The 21156-nt window shown below is 36.9% G+C and overlaps 1 protein-coding gene and 1 non-coding gene across 2 annotated transcripts in view; one reads left to right on the top strand and one right to left on the bottom strand.

Moving 5' to 3' along the window:
* Window positions 1-1348: 1348 nt before the first annotated feature.
* Window positions 1349-21156, bottom strand: part of FBXO33 (F-box protein 33) — a 43483-nt gene continuing 23675 nt past the window's right edge. Inside the window, exons 2-4 of the mRNA XM_053594312.1 lie at window positions 7383-7493; window positions 6227-6912; window positions 1349-3448 (exon numbers count right to left, since the gene is read on the bottom strand). Of these exons, the coding sequence (XP_053450287.1) occupies window positions 3177-3448; window positions 6227-6912; window positions 7383-7493 (1069 nt within the window). The 3' untranslated portion in view covers window positions 1349-3176. The remainder of the gene's footprint in view (window positions 3449-6226; window positions 6913-7382; window positions 7494-21156) is intronic.
* LOC128589356 (U6 spliceosomal RNA) lies at window positions 8302-8408 on the top strand. The gene has a single exon (XR_008380949.1). It is a non-coding gene; the product is annotated as a U6 spliceosomal RNA (small nuclear RNA).

The raw sequence follows: 21156 nt of genomic DNA, 5'->3' as shown, positions 1-21156 counted from the left end.
AAATATCAGCTATATGTGAGGTACTTCTGATTGATCGCAGTATTAAAATTTTGAACAGGTTGTCAAGTAAAACATTTGACAAGATTTTATTTGAAAGTTCTGTACAGATGTAGATTTCTTCCTTAAATCCTCTGCATTTTATTTTTTCATCAATTGTATTAGAAAGGGTGTGTTTTTCCTTCCACTTCCTTCTAGTTTTTATCAGCATGCTGTACAATATTTTTTGTGTGCCAGGACATGAACAAGGTTGTTAAGCATCAATATAGCTTATGGTATGATCCCCGGGAATTGCTCACAAGTGCTTGTGTGTTAATCCACTAGTGCTATGTTATGTTGCTGGCTTGATAAAGATACAATCTGACCCCTGCTATGAGCCCCATGAAGCAAGTCAGTTCCTGCATCTTTGTGTTGAACTGTAAGCACACTGTCTCTCCCAGGCCGCACTCCACCATCTCCCCAACTTCTTCATTCCTAAGGTGGTGGGGGAAATGGGAAAGTAATTTTAGATATGTAAATTTCATGTAGTTTAGTAAGCTGTTTTAAAAACATTTAATGTCTTTGCTCAAAGATGATCTTGTATGTCTATGCGCTGATAAAGGTTAATTTCAGTGCAGAATCAGTTTCAGATAATCAAGTCTATACTTCATTTTACAAATGAGGAAACTGAAGCTCTAAGAGAAGCATTAGAGCCAGAGGTCAGATTAACAGAGGTCAAGATGCCCAGCTTATTGCTTTACTATACCAACCATCACTTACCTGCCATTTGTAGTTATTAATAAACTTTCCCTCTCAAATTTGGGTACATTTTAAATACATAAATGTATGGATTCATTCAAAGAAGCTGAAGGCATCCAAGAAATAAGGAAGTGGTAGGTATAAATACAATTCCAAGACGAGGCAGTGCCTGGGAGTCCTGTCCGGAATGATGAAGGAAGGGCAGATGGATGGAAGAAGGCACAGAAGCCGTCTCTTCTTATAATTGAGAACTGTTTGTCTCAATAACTAAGAATGGAGATTACAACACCAAACTAAAGCAATGTGGGGTTTATGAAGTATTTAATAGGGGCATATCTAAGTATTTTTGCATCTTACATAGAAATTTTTACAAAATAAGAAGCTCCTATAGTATATAAATTAAGTTTTGCTATATCAATAATGTATTCTAAGTACATGATATGCTGGGATTTTGTGCTAACAAGTCTAGTGTTTGCTTTAAAGTTTGTATTTTGCCGAAGAATTTTTTTTAAACCTTTCAAACTATTCAGCCCAAGACTTTTTATGATCTATTCCCCAATTTAATCTTTGCTGCCCCAGAATACAATAGGAGCTAACACGATTATACACAATATAAGGATTATTGCCGTTTATTTAACACTAAAAGTTGTCATGCTTCATATACAATAAAATATATTACAATGATCACTTTTTAATGCTTTATTCATTGATTAAAAGAATATACATTTAACATAAACCATACAACATCAGTCATCAGGTCAAACATTCAGCTGGTTTCCTTACAGTTTCTGTCAGGAGTTATTTTATCTGATCACATTTGTAAGATAAAATCTCACCACATCTGGCATTTACACACACTGTGCCAGTGGATTCACACTACTGATGTACATATAAAATTCACATGGTATGTGCTCACTGGGACAAAACAGTACACACCTGTCAAAAGTCATTTTAATATAAGATGGTAAAACCATTTGTAAAACACATATAAACTTTTTCCATAAATAGAATCATATCTGGACATCAGTTGCATAAATTGTGTTTCCAAAGCTTACAATAGAGCAGCCAGGTCTCAGCACTGCTGGGCACCCACGTTGGCTACTAACTTTATTATTGCAGACTGTCCTTTAACATTAAATGCACAACATTCGTACCACTTAAAACTGGGGTCAGGTGGAAGTCTCACAGAGACCACGTCTGTACCGCGGTTGCCCTGAAACAGTTAAATCGGCTTTTAAAGCCTCTCAAGATATAACAAGGTTTTAAAACATACTTCATGGAATGTTCTTCGTGTATCGTAGCAGCTCATACCTGTGATAGAACAAGCTTTCAGTTTTTCCTTTCCTTTACATTCACTATTCACAGTGAAACAGGTGCATATTTTTTTTCTTTTTTTTTTTTTGTTTTGTTTTTTCAGAGTTCTGAGGTTGCTGACTGAGCCACAGCACAGCTGTGTACCACAGGTCGAAATTCGACCTTAAATATTACAATCCAGCAGTATCTGGCTGGCCAGAATGGGCCGGCCCCTGCCAGCATGTGGGCACTTCTTCATTAAGTCTATTCTTTGGCAGCTGACACGCGTGCTGACAGAGAAAAATCCAGTGACTTGTTGCTAGGGATTTCACGACTAATGTTTGTTTTTCAAGCTTGTATGTTTACAATGTTGTATTTTGATTTTCTTTAGGAGGTTTTACCCTGAAATAGTTTCTTTCTTCCTCTACTATTTGAAATCTGGGCTAAAAAGCTAACTTCAATGCATAATGCAATTGATGAATTATGTCATATATAGTTAAAAAAAAATAACAGTTTGAGTATTCATGTTTATGTAAATGCATTTTTTTTTCAAAAAAGGATTAAGCAATGTTCTAACCTAGTACTGCACAAAAAATGTCAGAATGGTAATCGATGATATCAACTATTATGTAATGAAAGTTAAAGTCTTAGCTTTTCTGTTAAGAATAATTCATTTGGGATATTATTCTCTCTTCTGTTTCAAACCAAAATTAGTCAAAATGCATGGATGAAGTGCACTGCATACAAATCCACCAGGCTATGGATATATATCTACATATGTATAAAAATATTTTGGCTCCTGAGTTTGGAACTCTGACATACAAGGAATAAAAACATCAAAAAGGGAGAGTAACTCAGTGAAAAAGTTAGCCAGCAACCTCAGACGACCTTCGGTTGTGTATCTTTTAAGGTTTGGTAACAAGTCCATTAACCGTGAAAGCCCCACACATTGTCACTTTGAACTTCTAAACCAATACCTGACTACGTTCTTTGATCAAGAAGTAGAATATACATATATAATAATTCTATAAAGCTAATACTGATTAAACACAGCACAAAGGGATTAATTCACACTACTGAAAAAAAAAAACAACATAATAGGACCCTACTTGCATATGTAACCACAGGAATTGTACCTTTAAAAAAAGCTAAATGTCTTCACTGAAGCTTTGCATCTCCCTATAAAAATGACAATTTGGTTCAGTGAAGACACTGAGAGATTCGAAGTCCATGACTGCGTGCCAAGGTTGACCCAGGCCCAAGGATACCTGCTCAATTAGGTTATGCACTGGATCCACATTCTGGTCGGCCAGTTCACCTTGGTCAAAATCAATGCTTTCTTCAGTGACTTTCAGCTCTTTCAGATCAGAGCCACGAAGTCGAGCAATGGCAATAAGGTTGTGTGCCCACACCGTGTAACCTGGAAAGTAAGCACAGGACAGCGATGTCATTTCTTGCATGTTATTTTTGTCTCTTAAGTTAGTCTTTTCCTCCTTCAATACTTCTTGAGATGCTTCAAATTTGTATCTCACTTATCACTTTAGTTCTTTTCCTTTAAAAAGATAATGAAATTGGAAAAGGAATCATGATTGTTTAGCCTAGAAAAAAAACAAACAACTAGAAGTTTGATACTGGGGGTGGTGTGCTGGAAGGTGATGTAATCCTATTCTGATAGATTTCGTTTAGTGACAGAAAAGACATTTAAAGTATATATAAATAAATTTTACAGCTTTGGAGAGTGATGTATCATAAAGATCAAATTTTTACTTCATATATTATGCATCCATTAATAATACATAGTAAACTGGTATTTTTCTTTTTTTCTTTCTTTTTTTTTTTTTTTTTGAGACAGAGCCTCAAGCTGTCGCCCTGGGTAGAGTACCATGGCATCACAGCTCACAGCAACCTCCAACTCCTGGGCTCAAGCGAGTCTCCTGTCTCTGCCTGCCAAGTAGCTGGGACCACAAGCACCCGCCACAACGCCCGGCCATTTTTTGGTTACAGCCATCACTGTTGTTTGGCGGGCCTGGGTTGGATTTGAACCCGCCAGCTCAGGTGTATGTGGCTGGTGCCTTAGCCGCTTGAGCCACAGGCGCGGAGCCGTAAACTGGTATTTTTCATTTGTGAAAAATCATCTCCTATGATGCTTTGCAGTCTAGTTATGAAGTGACATTTTATAGATAAGTTATTGTCAAAGCAATACGTAAAATACAGAACAGTCATGGGAATGATATGTACCTACTTCAGAATAATGGTATCTCTGAGAAGAAATAAAGAGGGGTGGATTGGGAAGAAGCTTCAGCTTTAGGATAGAACATTTTATTTCTCAAAAGGAAAAGGCTTTAAAAAGACTAGCTTAAGTTAACTTTTAAGTAACCTGACATTACTTTATCCCCATTTTACTTCCCACTTTTGATATTTATCTAGTCTTTGCTACTACCTCTGATGACTAATTATAAAGCAAAACTTGAAAAGCAAAACATGTATTCCCACATGCAAATGCAGACTGAAATAAAAATTCAAAATTAATGAAACATAGCTAATAAAGAGAGCTGAAGACATATACTATTTTGTAACTATAATCAGAAAAGGAAGAAAATGTTCTCTTAACACATTGACGGCCATCCTGAGTAGTATTTAACTCATGCTAGTTTTGAGTCTGGGGCCAACTGAAGACGTGAAACCTCTGCCATTGTTTTCACTGTCCATCGGTATGTCTCCCTCACCTCCTGTTCTCTGCCTGAGCGTACTCATCTGCTGGACGGTGTTCTCCTTTACCTAACTTCTGTGGGCATCTCACCCTGAATGTTCGCCTGGTGGCTTTTTGAACAAAACTGATAGGACAGTATGTAGCGATGTGACATTACTGCACATACTTGGGGGTATGACGCAGAGGTCATCCAAGATCACCCATGGTTCATTCCAGACACAACTAAATACTTGGGGGCTGACAAAAGACTCCATTCTCAGAAACAAACCCAGTTAAATATGTTGTGAGTCACATACAACTCTCGTGGTGTGCAGTTTGAAAACTGCTTCTAGTGTTGCATGAGTGGCATGTAACTCACTGACAGAAAACAAAAAATCACAAATTTTTCATTAAATTAAAAGGGACTGTTTTATTTTGAAGTTCTATTTTCATAATATAATAATAACACAGTGGCATTAAGAAAAATACATTTTGTTTCCTACTGTGAAGTCAATGTGTTAACAATAGTTCACCATTAAGGTGGAAAGGGCCCAGTGAGAACTAAACATACACCTAATCAATGGAACCATGATTTAAAAAATACCATACATGGGCGGCGCCTGTGGCTCAGTCGGTAAGGCGCCGGCCCCATATACCGAGGGTGGCGGGTTCAAACCCGGCCCCGGCCAAACTGCAACCAAAAAATAGCCGGGCGTTGTGGCGGGCGCCTGTAGTCCCAGCTGCTCGGGAGGCTGAGGCAAGAGAATCGCTTAAGCCCAGGAGTTGGAGGTTGCTGTGAGCTGTGTGAGGCCACGGCACTCTACTGAGGGCCATAAAGTGAGACTCTGTCTCTACAAAAAAAAAAAAAATACCATACAAATAAATACTTCGACACCGACGATCTAAAAGATGAGGCAGTGAGTATGAAAGAAATCATTTTTCTCTTCTGTGCCCTATTTTTACAGGGTTTTGTAATTAGAGGAATTATATCTACTTGCAGGTAGATACGTATATTTTCTTATATATACATAACTTCAAATGCCATTTTTGTGTAATACAACAGGATGTCCCAAAAGTTGCCATACATAGGGAAAATAGGAAACTGCAGCTAAACAAACCTTTATTTACAAAATATTCACAGAATATTCTGTACGTGTTGGCCAACTCTTGGTAAATTCTGTGATGAACGTTTTGTAAATAAAGGTATATTTAGCCACAACTTGCCATTTTCCCTATGTGTGACGACTTCAGGGACACACTGTACTTTACCTCGCATAGTGGACAAAAAACTAACAGGGAAGCCGGAGCAGAACACTTCCCGTTAGGCATGACTTTCTGTTTGTAGGTGATACAACTTACAAACTTTACAAAGCGTAAGAATCTGCGTATCAGTTTGTTTCTACAGTATCAAGATTTCTTCACACTATAAAGGTCAATGCTATTTTTTATTGGCATAAAATGTTTTAAGTCTAATGCCAATAGCAAATTATAATGAAGAAAATCACCTACCATGAATTGCCAGAAGAGAGAGCTTTGTGCACCTCCATGCTAATAAAACCAACGGATCTTCACTTAGGTTGTCACTGAGATCTGGAAAACCAGACGGGTCGATCACATCATTCATTAATATAAAATGAGTGAGGAACTTGTCATACTGCCTGGATATAAGATCCACAATAGCCCCCGAAACACAAGTGATATAGCTGTCAAAATGAATTCTCTCTAGTGGTATACTGGGTTTCAGAATCTTTAACATATTTTCACTCTTGACATCAAAAGCCATCATATAGACCCGAAGGCTGGTGCTCTTTCGTGACAGGGCTTTCCAATGCTCATCATTTGGCATGTTGTCCAGAGACTTGTGCATCACGGAAACATTGTGGACCAGAAAAGACAGTCGCTGCAAAGGCACATGGTTGCTGTCGGTTAAGATTCTTGCCATCTCAGCTGTAAAGTCACAGAAATCCAAGGCAAGTGAGCGCAGATTCACAAATCTCTCTAGTTCAACTGCAGTAATGAGAGTGCTGCTACCAGGAATATTATTGTCCAGTAAACTCAGGTGCTCCATGGTGTTGGCAACAGCGTTAGAGAGAGATGACAGTGATGTTGGGGTTACTACTTCTAGCATAAACCCACAGGACAGCCATTTCAGTTGCCTACTATTACTCAGTATTTCTTCAAACATTTGCTGAATTCTACAAGGAAAACACATGTCACAATGAGCCCATGAATATTTAGCTGTAATTTTTTAACACTGACTTTTGAAAACAGGCAGTGAATGGCATGTAGTGTGGAGATCCATTTCCTCTCATTAATTTCTATTCAACCCAATATAAATACCATTAAAATATAATAAGGTATATTAAACATATAGATGTATTAAATATATAGAAATATGTTCCTCATCCAAGGAAAGCAAGACTGATAACATACAATTTATGTTATAACAAAGGCAAATAGAGAAGTTTTAAATAGCTAGGATCATTCACCAAGTCCTCTGATTTGTCTTAAGGATTTGATATGCAGTGGTGTAAGCTGATCACTGTATTTCATCATTAAGACATTTCTAGGACATAAAATCTTTCCTCTTCTGTTTGTGTCTTATAATTTCTCAGAAGCAAGTTATTATTAATATAAGCCCCTTTCTATTAACTATATAACTTACCGTTTAATTTTTTTGCCATCAGGGTCCACCTTGCTGAGGTATGTATTTGACAAACTTCCTTGCTGTTGTAGAACACTTATGTCTCCAAAAAGACTAAACTTCTGGAGATTTCTACAAGAAAAATGATTTTAAATGATTTTCTAAATAATACATAAAAATATAAATCTTAATAATATAAAACAGGGATATTCTAGCAAAGTTTCCACCTTATATAACTCACTTTGAATCCAATTAAGTACTTTCAGATTGCTTTATACATACAATACAAAGCAACATGATACAGGAAAAATAGCATAAGCTTTAAAGAATAAGGACTAGCGTATAAAGATTGATTCAAGAACTCAATATTTAATCATCAGGAAAAAGTCTCTTAATGGGCCTGAAACTAAATTCTCCATCAGTAATGACAACACAAACCTTACATGGTTTGGGGGTAACAAAATGACATATGAAGAACTATATAAGCTCTAAATTTTATATACATGTTAATTGTAATATAAAGATTTCTCAAACCAGTTAACTTAGTTAATATGTGGAGTGTTTAAGGGTGGAGTACCTCCTTGAAGGTATTTTCTCAGTAAGAAATATTCCTTGACAAAAATCTAAAGAGAACTTTCCCAGTTTTATGGTCAAACATATAGCTTAGGATTATGTAAAAAAAAAAAAAAAAATTCAGTTTTAGATAATTTCAGCTATGAAACTGTTCTTTTCTAATAAAATTCTAAATAAATTTAAGTAAATTTTTCTAAATACACAATATAAGTATTTTCTAGTAAAATTCTAAATAAAATAGGAGAAAGCTAATAAATCAATAAAGATCAAACTGCAAAATACTAATAATAACCAACCACAGATTCCCACGAAACTTAGGGATACTTTTAATAAAGACATGTTCCATTAAAAAAAATGAAACACAAGAGTGCTCACTTCGGCAGCACATATACTAAAATTAGAATGATACAGAGAAGATTAGCATGGGCCCTGCGCAGGGATGACATGCAAATTCATGAAGCGTTCCATATTTTTGAATTACTAAAAAAAAAAAAAATTGAAATGTATGATCCACCAAAATGATAGAAAATTTAAGTAAATGAAATAAATGAAAAATACCATTTGACAATTTCCCAAATTAATGACCTTAATGTCATGGAAAAGCTTAAATGATTCTAAAATTTAGCTTGAGGAATAATCATTAATTCATTTACTTCTTTAACCAAATATTCCCCAAGGGCCTAGTGTGTGCCAGGGACTATGTATTTAGAGTCACGATGGGGATGCGGTGCTGAGACGGGCGAGTCTAGGGTGCCACACATCATGGGGGTACTTGACACTGTAAGTCAGAGAGGGCTTCCCTAAATAAACTGATTAAAATGGTACTTATTCAAGCAGCAGACACACACAGAACATATTAAGTGGGAGTTAACCAGGAGAGAGAAGGTTGGGAGGGAATTTTTCGGGGGGAAAGGAGAAGCATCTGTACAGCTTGAAATGAGCCACAGTGTATAGCAAAGTGAGCCGGAAGGAAGCCAGAGCGACTGGGGTACTGAGCAAGTGAGGGAACATAATATGAAATGAGGTTGTACAGGTAGGTAGGGTTCTATGTCAAAGAAAAAACATAGTTTTTGGCTTTCAAAAAAAGTCCTTTTTAAAGACAGGGTCTTGCTCTGTTGCTTAGGCTGCAGTGCAGGGGCATCAAAGGCTCACTGCATTCCTGGGCTCAGGCGATCCTGAGACTGCCTGGGACTCCACGTTGTGCGTGCATGCCTGGCTAATTTTCCTATTTTTTCTTTTTGTAGAGATGAGGGAGGTTATGCTATGATGCTCAGGCTGCCTAAAAATGGTTTCAATAAGAGAATAACACAATCAAATTTGTGTCTGAAAAATATTATAGCATTAGCATAGCCTAGGAGGAGATTAAAGTGGGGAGATGAGTTAAAAGTATATTTTATTAGTAGTAACGAGATCAGAGATAATGGAAGCTTGAACTGGGTTTTTGTTGGCAGAAGTACAACAGCTTCAAGCTATATTTAAGAGGTAAAAAGGACAGGAGTGGGTGCTAGATTAGTTGTAGTCGGTAAGGGAGAGAGAGTAATCAAGAGTAACTTTTTTTTTTTGAGATACAGTCTCATTACATCGTCCTCGGTAGAGTGCTATGGCATCACAGCTCACAGCAACCTCCAACTCTTGGGGTTAAGCGATTCTCTTGCCTCAGTCTCCCAAGTAGCTGGGACTACAGGAGCCTGCCACAACATCTGGCTATATTTTTGTTGTTGTTGTCATTATTGTTTAGCAGGCCCAGGCTAGGTTCAAACTCACCATCCCCAGTGCATGTGGCTGGTGCCCTAACCACTGAGCTATGGGTGCCAGGCCAAGAATAACTTTTAAGTTTCTGGATCGTGGAACTGCCTAGATGGTAGAAGTTCTTATTAGGACAGGGATTACTAGAAGTGATTAAAAAGTTATTTAACAAGGGCATTTTTTTGAGGGGTTGAGGTGAGGTAGTTACACTCTGAGCACTATTTTGCACATGTTAGGATTGTGCTGCCTTTAAGACAGTCAGTACCTTCTAAGCTTAGAAATAACAATCAGAAGAGAAAATTTTTTTTCTTTTTTGTTTGCAGTTTTGGCTGGGGCGGGTTTGAACCCGCCACCTCCAGTATATGGGCCCGGCGCCCTACTCCTTTGAGCCACAGGCACTGCTCAATAGATAAATCTATAACTACACAAAAATAAAAAAACTTGATATCCAACAGTATACCTCACTAAAAATGGCAAGCCAACACAGTAAGAAAAATGTGTAAAAAAATCTACATTTGGGCGGTGCCTGTAGCTCAAGGAGTAGGGTGCCGGTCCCATATGCCGGAGGTGGCGGGTTCAAACCCAGCCCTGGCCAAAAACCACACACACACACACACACACACACACACACACACACACAAATCTACAGTTTATTTTCATATAGAAATGAACCTTACATAAATTAAGAAAAAGAAAATTAAGAATCCAAGTAGGTGGTAAAGGTTATAAACAGCCAATGTAGAACATGTCAAAGAAAACATAAGAGGGACTATAATGCAAATAATCAATTTTTTTCTTGACTTAAAACATTTTAAATTAGTCACCTTAGTAAATACAATCAACCTTCCATGCAATGCCCAGAAAAACTATTTGAAAAAAAAAATTCATAGACACCAAACTTTAAAGAAAACACCATTTTTTTTCTATTTAAAAAAGGATATGGGTGGTGCCTGTGACTCAAGGAGTAGGGTGCCGGCCCATATACAGGAGGTAGGGGGTTCAAACCTGGCCTGGGACCAAAACTACAAAAAAAAAAAAAAAAGACATGAAACTGTTTTTGAGAGAATGGCTACTATATCAGATTCCAAAGTCTACAATATATGTTTATTTACTTTTAAAGTATTGTTTCTTTTCTTTATTAAAAGTTGCTACCATATCCATGAATTATAAAAATGTTGATTTTTATAAATCAAGACACATGTGCACACAAATACACACATAACAATTTTCTTAAAAAGAAAAAATTAAAGACTTCCAAAAGAATGAATATATATATTTTTGAGAATATAAGTTTTTATATTAAGAAGATATCACATTTAATTTCTAATAATATTCAGTGTCAAATAATCTCAGCATTTTTCTCTCTTCCACCATCTTCCATTAATTACTTCTGTAATATCCTTAACATTGTTCTATGGTATTGAAACCCATGTCAGAGACTTCTACTTCCTCCAGAAAGGATTAAACAGCCATAAGAACTTCCTTCTCATGTAAACAACTAAAAACTTGGGTGAACCATATGAAACAACTGTCTTCAGGCATCGGACAATAAGCAATATGGGACTGTGATCCCTGAAGGATGGGGAAGTTTTTTTTGATCCCATAGGACAGAGTACCAGAGACAAAGAGACTGTACAGAGAGCCCTCCACAGATGGGCAAAGACTTGGTGTTATTCAGGTCTTTGGCTGAGCAGTAATCTGCACGTCTATGGAGTAAAACTCCACAAGGCTACAGAAAGTACCCCTGGGAAGCAGGAAAGCACACACCATGGTGAGAAGAGTTTATGTTAATACTAGCCAGAGTTAAGTAAACTTAGTAATATAGGGTCACTGGGTAGAGTTCTCAGAAGAGTCCTGCCTTACTAGTGGAAGTTAATGAACTCTGGGTGCTTAATTCATTAGCTAAAGGGTGCTCTGAATTTGTCCTAACACAGCATTTAAAGGCAAGGCTCAAAGGGTCACACTGATTTCGTGTAAGTTTACTATGTGCCAAAACAAAGTCCAACAGTCTTTAAAGGAATACTAAACACAGCGCGCACACACATACACACACAACTCGACAATGTAAAATTAGGCCAGGCGTGGTGGCATACACCTGTAATCCTAGCACCACTCTGGGAGGCCAAGGCTGGTAGACTCCCGGAGTTCGGAAGTTCGAGATCAGCCTCAGAAAGAATGAGACCCTGTCTCTACTAAAAATAGAAAAGCTAGCCCAGCATTGTGGCAGGCGCCTGTAGTCCCAAGCTACTCAGGAGGCTAAGGCAAGAGGGGTCACTTGAGCCCCAAGAGTTTCAGGTTGCTGTGAGCTATGATGCTATGGCACTTTACCCAGGGGGACAGAGTGAGACTCGTCTCAAAAAAACTCCCCCAAACCAACCAACCAACAACAAAACAATGTAAAAATAATGCCTGGCATACAATAAAAAATGACTAGATATGAAGAAAAAGGAAAAATTACTTACAACTAGGAGAAAAATATATCTATAGAAATGTACCTGAAAATGGCAGCTGGATTAGTAGATAAGAAATTTAAACCAGCTGTTAAAAATATACTCCATAAAACCATCAATAAACAGGCCAGGGGCGGTGGTTCACGCATGTAATCCTACCACTCTGGGAAGCCAAGGCAGGTAGACTGCTTGAGCTCACAGGTTCGAGACCAGCCTAAGCCAGAGAGAGACTTTATCTCTAAAAGTAGCCAGGCATTGTGGTGGGAACCTATAGTCCCAGCTACTCAGGAGGCTGAGGCAAGAGAATTGCTTGAGCCCAAGTGTTTGAGGTTGCTGTGATGCCATGGCACTCTTATCAAGGGTGACAGAGTTGAGACTCTGAGTCTCAAAAAACCAAAACAAACAAAAAAACCATCGATAAAAAGCATATGGTTTAGAACAGAAGAAGTAAAACTGCCTCATTTGCAAATTACATGGCTAATAGAACTAATAAGTGAGTTTAGTAAGTTAACAGGCTATAAGGACAATATATAAAAATCAATTGTACTTCCATACCCTAGCAATGAACATCTGGATATTGAAATTTTAAAAAGTACTATTTATAATAACAAAAAGAAACTCAAATTCTGTACTGCTTAGATTAAAAGTCCCTAAAGGGTTGTGCTATTGGCCATAAGAAAAAGTCCCAGCTGGCTGGCTTGATACAGCAAGATCTTTCAAAATTTGGTTCTAAAAAGCTATGTCAGGCTACTCATTACTCTTAGAATGGAATACAGGTTGCGTGTCACTTACCTGAAATATTTGGAACCAGAAGAGCTGTGAATTTCAGATTTTGGAGTATTTGTAGATGAGATCTGAATTCCTTTCCTGTGACGGCCACCAGACATGTGGCAATGTCTTACTGAGTGGTGATCACTACTGCTTTGTTTTTGTGTGCTGTATGACAGCCCCGATGGTCATTCCAGAAAGAGTTTCAAAACTGCTTTGAAAGGTGGACTAGGCACTGGTGTCAGTGTACAATTTCCCAAGGGGAGGACTTTGAAGGTGACCATAGTGATATGCAGCAATGAGGTTATGTAGGACTTTTTCTAGGACAAGTTCACAAACTTAATTGTCAGACCTTGTATTTATTTTTATTTTATCAGTTTATTATTTTTTTTGGAGACAGAGTCTCAGTCACCCTGGGGTTGAGTGCTATGGCATCTTACCTCCTAGCAACCTCCAACTCTTGGGCTCAAGCAATTCTCTTGCCTTATCCGGAGTAGTTGGGACTACAGGTGCCTGCCCACAATGCCCGGCTATTTTTTTTTTTTTTAAAGAGATGGGTTATGCTCTTGCTTAGGCTGGTCTTGAACTCCTGAGCTCAAGCAATCCACCCGTCTCAGCCTCCCAGAGTGCTAGGGTTACAGGTGTGAGCCACTGCATCCAGCCTAGGACCCAAGTTTAAACATGAAATTCATTTATGTTTCATATATACCTTCCATAAGTAGATTGAATATACTTTTATATAATATTTTAAATGATGTTATGCATGAAACAAAGTTTTGATTGAATTTTGAATGCCACCCCATCACATGAAGTTAGGTGTGGAATTTTCCATTGTGGCGTCACAGAGATGTTCAACAAGTTTCAGAGTTTGGAGCTCTCTGAATTTCAGGTTTCTGGATTAGGAATGTTCAACCTGTATTATTTCTTCTCCTGGTCTGCCTGGTAAACTTCTACTGATAATTAGTTTTCAAAACCTGAATGTCACCTCCTCTTTTAATAAAAGTTGAGAGGCTAGCATTAGTTATTCTATGGGACTTTGTGAAATGCCTTTATTAAGTCATTATGCTGTACTTGTGATTAACTGCCCAACTCTCCCATGAGAATAAACTCTTGTCTTTCATAGGTATGTAGCAATAATTTCAGGCACAAAATGAGGATTTGGTGAATATTTGATAAATAAATGAACACTTTGGAAAGGTGGTCCAAAAGTCATTTAAATAGAAACAGTAATCAAGATCATAATACAAATGAGAAGAATGGGACATAGATACATAAAGAGAGGTAGGCTTGAGACAGCCTTGGGAAGATGACCACATGTGAATGATTTAATATGGAGAATTATTTTGAGGGTAACGTTTTCAGTTTAAAAAATAAACTTTTTCTGTTAGAAAGACCTTCAGGCTGGGCGTGGTGGCTCATGCTTGTAATCCTAGCATTCTGGGAGGCCGAGGTGGGTGGATTGCATGAGCTCACAGGTTTGGGACCAGCCTGAGCCAGACTGAGATCTCGTCCCTAAAAGTAGCTGGGCATTGTGGCGGGCGCCTGTAGTCCCAGCTACTGAGGAGGCTGAGGCAAGAGAATCGCTTGAGCCCAAGAGTTGGAGGTTGCTGTGAGCTCAGATGCCATGGCACTGAACCCCAGGGTGACTGAGTGAGACTCTGTCTCCAAAGAAAAAAATAAAAATCCTACAACCCAAAACACATCTTAATTACCAAAATATGTTCAGATATTATAAAGTATATATAGAAAACATACCCCTTTCCCCCATCCCTCCCATTAACCCCAATACAACTCAAATCCAAGAACTTTAAACAAAAATGAAACTCAAGAAGGCAACCATCCTTCGTAAATGGTGCAAATGAGCTCTTCTTTCTTCACCTGTGATGTCATTTCTGACTTTCCATTGACTGTAACTCATTTATCTGGAATATATATTTAATTTCCACTGCTGTTTCTACTTAGATCTGAAAAAAATGCAGCCTGCCAGCTATGAGTGATTTAAAAGCAAGTCCTATCATAGGAGGTAGAAATCCTCATTTTTGCGGCGCCTGTGGCTCAGTCGGTAAGGCGCAGGCCCCATATAGTGAGGGTGGCGGGTTCAAACCCGGCCCCAGCCAAACTGCAACCAAAAAATAGCCAGGCGTTGTGGTGGGTGCCTGTAGTCCCAGCTGCTCAGGAGGCTGAGGCAGGAGAATCACCTTAAGCCCAGGAGTTGGAGGTTGCTGTGAGCTGTGGGAGGTCACGGCACTCTACCGAGGGCCATAAAGTGAGACTCTGTCTCAACAACAAAAAAAGAAATCCTCATTTTTCTCATTCTCTTCAGAGAAACCAGGAATGAAAAGACAGTAGACAAGGAAAAATGAAATTAGCCATGGATTATGGTATCTCCTCCAAACAGCAAGTCTTCTCCACTTATTTCCTGTTAACAGGCCTACAGAATTTAAGGTGACTATGCTGGTGTTTTATTCCATCCCTTCAGTTTCCCCAACAATTTCAATCTGTATCACGCCCACACAGTCTTGCTATTTCTCCTGTCTCCTCCTCTTTTGAGCTTGTCATCCTGCAACGTACAGGGGTTCTCCACACTTCTCAGGTTGTCTGTCCTCTCTCCTACCCTTCTGTCTTATGTCCCCTTTTTCTACTACTTCAAACTATTTGGTTCCCAAATTCCCTTAATTATAATATTGGAAATTCATACTCATTAAAGTCCCAGAAGTAGAGCCAGACATTCAATGAATGTACTTTGTTTTATTTATATATGAATATGTATTATTTTATGTGGTAAATAAAGGACACTTGTCTCTTAAATCATGGAATACAAAGACCTTATGATTAAACAACAAAAGTAGAAAAATAACCTTTCACTCCCATGGCTAATGATCACTTTTAACAAAAAGTTTGACACTTGGCAATTATTGGCTTAATGATGACTCTATCTCCATTATGGTTATCAGCAAAATTAAAAGTAGGTTTAATAAAACATTTCCCCTATTTATTTAACAGCTACTATCAGAACTTACTGAATTTAAAACAGAAAAGGTTTTTTTTTTTTAGAAAAGTTTTTTTATCTCTACTTCCTTTTTCAATTGTGACTAAAATCTCCTAATAATGTCATTGTTCCAGGCACTTAAATTTTACTCACGATCAACACTGAATTTCCTCAACTACTCAGCAACATGAAACTTATTATTCATTCAGACCACGCTTGGTGCTTCTGCCCAAGTAATCTAGGCAGTATTACCCAAAAGAACTTCACAATTCCTAGCATTACAAAATTGTATATGAAAAATTTTGTCCATTTTATTTCCTAAATCAACCTTATTTATATCCCTCCCCAATCCAAGAGCTTTTAACTAGCTTGGACTATATTCACTGAGTTATGCTCACCACTAAAGACAAAGTATAATAGGTTATTTTTTCTTGAGATAATAAGTTGAAAAATATTAAATATTACATCTATTTGGCATAAATCATTTAAGTATTTATAATTATTTTCTGTTTTGTAACTAACCACAATAGTCTCAATGAAACCCTTATCAACAGAAACAACTAACATAAACCACATTACAATCTACAAGAATATTATTCATACTTTTAAAAGTTACCCAGAAGAAATAAAAGTAGTGTTGAAAGACCATTAACTAGGAAATCAGTTTCCAAAATGTAGTAATTCTCTGAAATGCAGTTTTCTTATTTGTAAAATAAACAAATTCTAACTGCAAGTTATTTTAACAGGGAAAAAAACCTATCGCACAAGCAACATCTAATTTTTTTTATAGTCATCACAATCCTTAGTCATATTATTTGTAATCTGGCTCTAAGTTCTCATGTCACTAAACCTCTTTTTTAAGTTATCTTCAACTTACACGTTCTCTAATTCTATGAATTCATGCTCCTTGAATTTTGACCTAAAAACACTGAGTGAAAAAATGATCAGTTGTAAATAAAAACAGAAAGTAATATAAAAAGCCATAATTTTATACTACTGTGAAGTAACCATCTTTCCCATAAATTAAAAACAATTCTTTGTCATTTTGGCTCAAATTGTAATACCATCCATCTTTTGGGGGCTGGTCTTGATTCTTTCTTGTCACAATTCCCCACACTTAAAAAAAACTTTGAGATGCAGAAAATTGAACACATTGAACTCTAGTATCACCACAGACAAGATACTAAACATACCACTCACCTCCAAAAATTTCCCTGTGCTGTGTGTGTGTTAGTGGTAGGAACAATTCAATTAACATGAGATCTATAATCTTAACATATAGTACACCACAATACCATACTGTTAACCACAGGTACTAATGCTATACAACAAATCTCTTGAACTTTTCATCTTGCAACAATGAGATGAACTGAACAATAATTCCCCATTTCCCCCTCCCCATAGTCACTGACAACTACCATTCTATTCTGCTGCCAAGAGTTTGACTATTTTAGATACCTCATCTAATTAGAATCGTGTGATATTTGTCCTGAGATTGACTTATCTGTAACTGACATGTCCTCTGGAGTTCATCCCTGCTGTTGCATATGGTAGCATTTCTTTAAGGCTGAATATACTACTGTTTTTTATGTAATACACACCATATTTTCTTTACTCATGTATTTATTTTTTATTATTTTTGGAGGCAGCCTCTTGCTTTATTTTCTGGGCTAGAGTGCAGCAGCATCATCACAACCCACTATATCTTCAAACTGGGACTCAAGTGACCCTTCCACCTCAGCCTCCCGTGTTAATTTTTTGATAAGACATTCAGGTTGTTTCCCTATCTTGGCTATTGTACATAAGCCTTCAAAGAACAGGGGAGTGCAGGTAACTCTTTGAGACCCTGATACAATTCTACACATATCTAGAAGTGGGATTACTGGATCATGTGGTAATCTACTTTTAATTTTTTGAAGACTCTCCATACTGCCTTCCATAGTGGCTACATTCCTCATTGTCAGAAACAGGCGCATAAGGGTGCCAATTCTTCTACATCCTCATAATTAGTTTTCATTTTTGTTAACAGATATACTAAAAGTTATGAGGAGCTATCTCACTTTAGTTTTACATTCTATTATTAATGATTTTGAGCACCTTTCCATACACCTGGTGGCCATTTGTATGTCTTCTTTGGAGAAATGTTTATCTAAGTCTTTTGCCTTTTTTTTTAATAGGGCTATTTATTTTTTGCTATTGAGTTGTAGGAGTTATATTTTGGATATTTACGTCTTACTTGATAGATGGTTTGCAAATATTTTCATTCACTCTGCAACTGGCCTTTTCATCCTGCTGATTCTTTTGCTATGCAAAAGCTTTTTGTGTGATGTAGTCCCATTTGTCTATTTTTGGCTTATTTGTGTTTCTGGTGTCAAACCAAGAAATCATTGCTAAGACCAATGCCAAGAAGTTTTCACCCTATGTTTTCTTTGAAGAGCTTTACAGTTTCAGATTGTACATGGAAGTCTTGAAGTGATTTTTGTTCACAGCATACGACAGAATCTAATTTCTTTATTTTGCATGTGGATATGCAAGTTTCCTGACACCATTCATTGAAGAGACTATCCCTTTCTTCCCCATTTTGTGTACTTGATACCCCTTGTCAAAGATCAGTTGGTTGTAAATGAGTGAGTTTATTTCTGGACTCTCTATTCTGTTCCACTGGTCTGTAACTCTGTGTTTATACTATGTCATATTGTTTTAATTGCTGTAGTTTTCTAACATTTTTAAATTAGGACATGTGGTACTTTCAGCTTTGTTTTTCTCTCTCAAGATCACTTTGGTTATGTATGATCTTTTGTGGTTCCCTATTAATTTTAGGATTGTTTTTCTATTTCTATTTCTAATGTTTTTCTATTGCAAATGCAATTTTGGTAGAGGTGATACTGAATTTATAGATTACTTTGGGTAGCAAGGACACTTTAATATTAAGTCTTCCAATGATAAACACAAGCTGTCTTTCCATTTGATTGTGTCTGCTTTAAATTCATCAGTGCTTTTATACTTTCAGTATAAAATACTAGACTTTTACCTTTTTGGCTAAATTTATTCCTAAGTATTTTATTCTTTTTGATTTTATTATTAATAGGATATTTACCCTTAATTTCCTTTTTAGTAACTTTGATAGGGTATAGAAATGTAACTAATTTTTTTTTTTTTTTTGTGGTTTTTGGCCGGGGGTGGGTTTGAACCCGCCACCTCCGGCATATGGGACTGGCGCCCTACTCCTCGAGCCACAGGCGCCACCCAGAAATGTAACTAATTTTTATAAGTTGATTCTGTATGCATCTTTTCTGAATTCATTATTAGTTCTAATAGTTTGTGTGTATGGAATCTTTAGTGTTTTCTATCATATTATCTGCAGACAGACAATATTACTTCTTTCTTTTGGATCTGGATGTTTTTATTTTTCTTATCGATGTCTTCTGGCTAGGACAGTTAAATAAAAGTGGCAAGAGTATTTCTCCACATCTTATTCCTTATCTTAGGAAAAGAGCTTCCAGGTTTTCACCATTGACTATGACTGTTTGCTGTGAGCTTGTCATATATGGCCATGTGTGGCCTTTATTATTTTGAGGTATTTCTTCCATACTTCATTTTTTGAGTGTTTTTATCATGAAAGGATGTTTTGAATTTTCTGAAGTCCTTTTTTTGCATCTATTGTGATGATCATATGAGCTTTATACTTCATTCTGTTAGTCTGATGTGTCATGTTTATCAGTTTATACATGAGAAGCCATCCTTATATCCCAGGGATAAATTTCATTCGATTATGATGTATGATCCTTTTAATGTGATGTTGAATTTGGTTTGCTAGAATTTTGTTGAGGATTTTTCCATCTATGTCCATGTGATTTTTGCGTCCATGTCTAATTTTCTTTGCTCATTAGTGTCCTTGTGTGGCTTTGGTATCAGGGTAGTGCTGGCCTTGTAAAATCAGTTTGGAAGTGTTCCCTCTTCTACAATCTTTTTTTCCTTTTAAATTACTTCTCACCTGAGAACTTAACTTTTTTTTTGGAAGACTTTGAGGAACTGGTGTTAGTTCTTCTTTAAATGTTTGGTAGAAATCTATAAAGTCACCTGGTCTTGGGCTTTTCCTCTTTGGAGGTGTTTGATTACTGATTTAACCTCCTTACTCATTGTAGATGTGATCATACTCTCTCATTTCTTCATGATGCAGATGGAATATTGTGGAGTTTATTCATTCTCCTAGGTTATGCAATGTTTGTTTAAGTATGAAGGTTACAGAAATCTCTTATGTCTTCTGTATTGTGCCATCAATTGTAACGTCTCCTCTCTCATCTCTTCTCAGTAGTCGTCTTTTTTTTTTTTTTAATCCAAAGGTCAATTTTATCTTTTCAAAAAGCAACTCCTAGCTTTGTCGATGTTTTTTATTTTTTTCTAGTCTCCTTTACCATTTCCTCCCTTCTATAACTTTGGGCTTAGTTTGTTTTTCTACCCTAATTCCCTCGGGTATAAAGTGGTTCAAAAATCTTTGTTAATGGAAGCATTTATTGCTATAAATTTTCCCCTTAGTTTTGCTTTTGCTACCTCCTATAAGCTTTAGTATGTTTTTTTAATTTTTGTCACAAGATATTATTTTCTTTCTCTTTTGATTTCTTATTTGATCTACTGGTTTTCCAGAAGTGTGTATTCATGTCCATGTATTTATACAATTTCCAATTTTCTTCTCTTTATGGATTTAGTTTCCTATTGTGGTCAGTAAAAATAAAATGACATGATTTCACTTTTCTTAAATTTAAGACTTGTTTTGTGACCTACATGTGATCCATCCTGTAGAATATTCTATGTGTATTTGAGGAAAATGTGTATATAATGTTGGAGGGAATGTTCAAGTTTGTTAAATATATTTGGTCCATATGGTGGCTAAAATACAGTATTTCCTGACTGAATTTTCTTTCTTTTTCTTTTTTTAAAGCAGGACAGTTTTATTTTTATTTATTTATTTTTTGAGACAGTCTCAAACTGTTGCTTTGGGTAGAGTACCATGGTGTCAAAGCTCACAGCAACCTCCAACTTAGGCTCAAGTGATCCTCTTGCCTCAGTTTTTCTATTTTTAGTAGAGATGGGGTCTCGCTTTTGCTCAGGCTGGTAGGGCAGTTTTATTTTTAATAAACATGGACAAGGAAGAGATGCAGAACACATTTAGATGGAAAGACTAAGAGATTTTTTAAGCAGCAGTTGCCAAAGGGCAGGAGTAATGGTGAAATGGTTAAGAGAGTTCTCATCCTTTCCCATTGTTACAGCT

The sequence above is a fragment of the Nycticebus coucang genome, chromosome 6, assembly GCF_027406575.1.
Source record: "Nycticebus coucang isolate mNycCou1 chromosome 6, mNycCou1.pri, whole genome shotgun sequence".
Classification (NCBI taxonomy): Eukaryota; Metazoa; Chordata; class Mammalia; order Primates; family Lorisidae; genus Nycticebus; species Nycticebus coucang.
The sequence above is the reverse complement of the archived record's forward strand: the minus strand, read 5'-3'. Positions and strand labels throughout refer to the sequence as shown.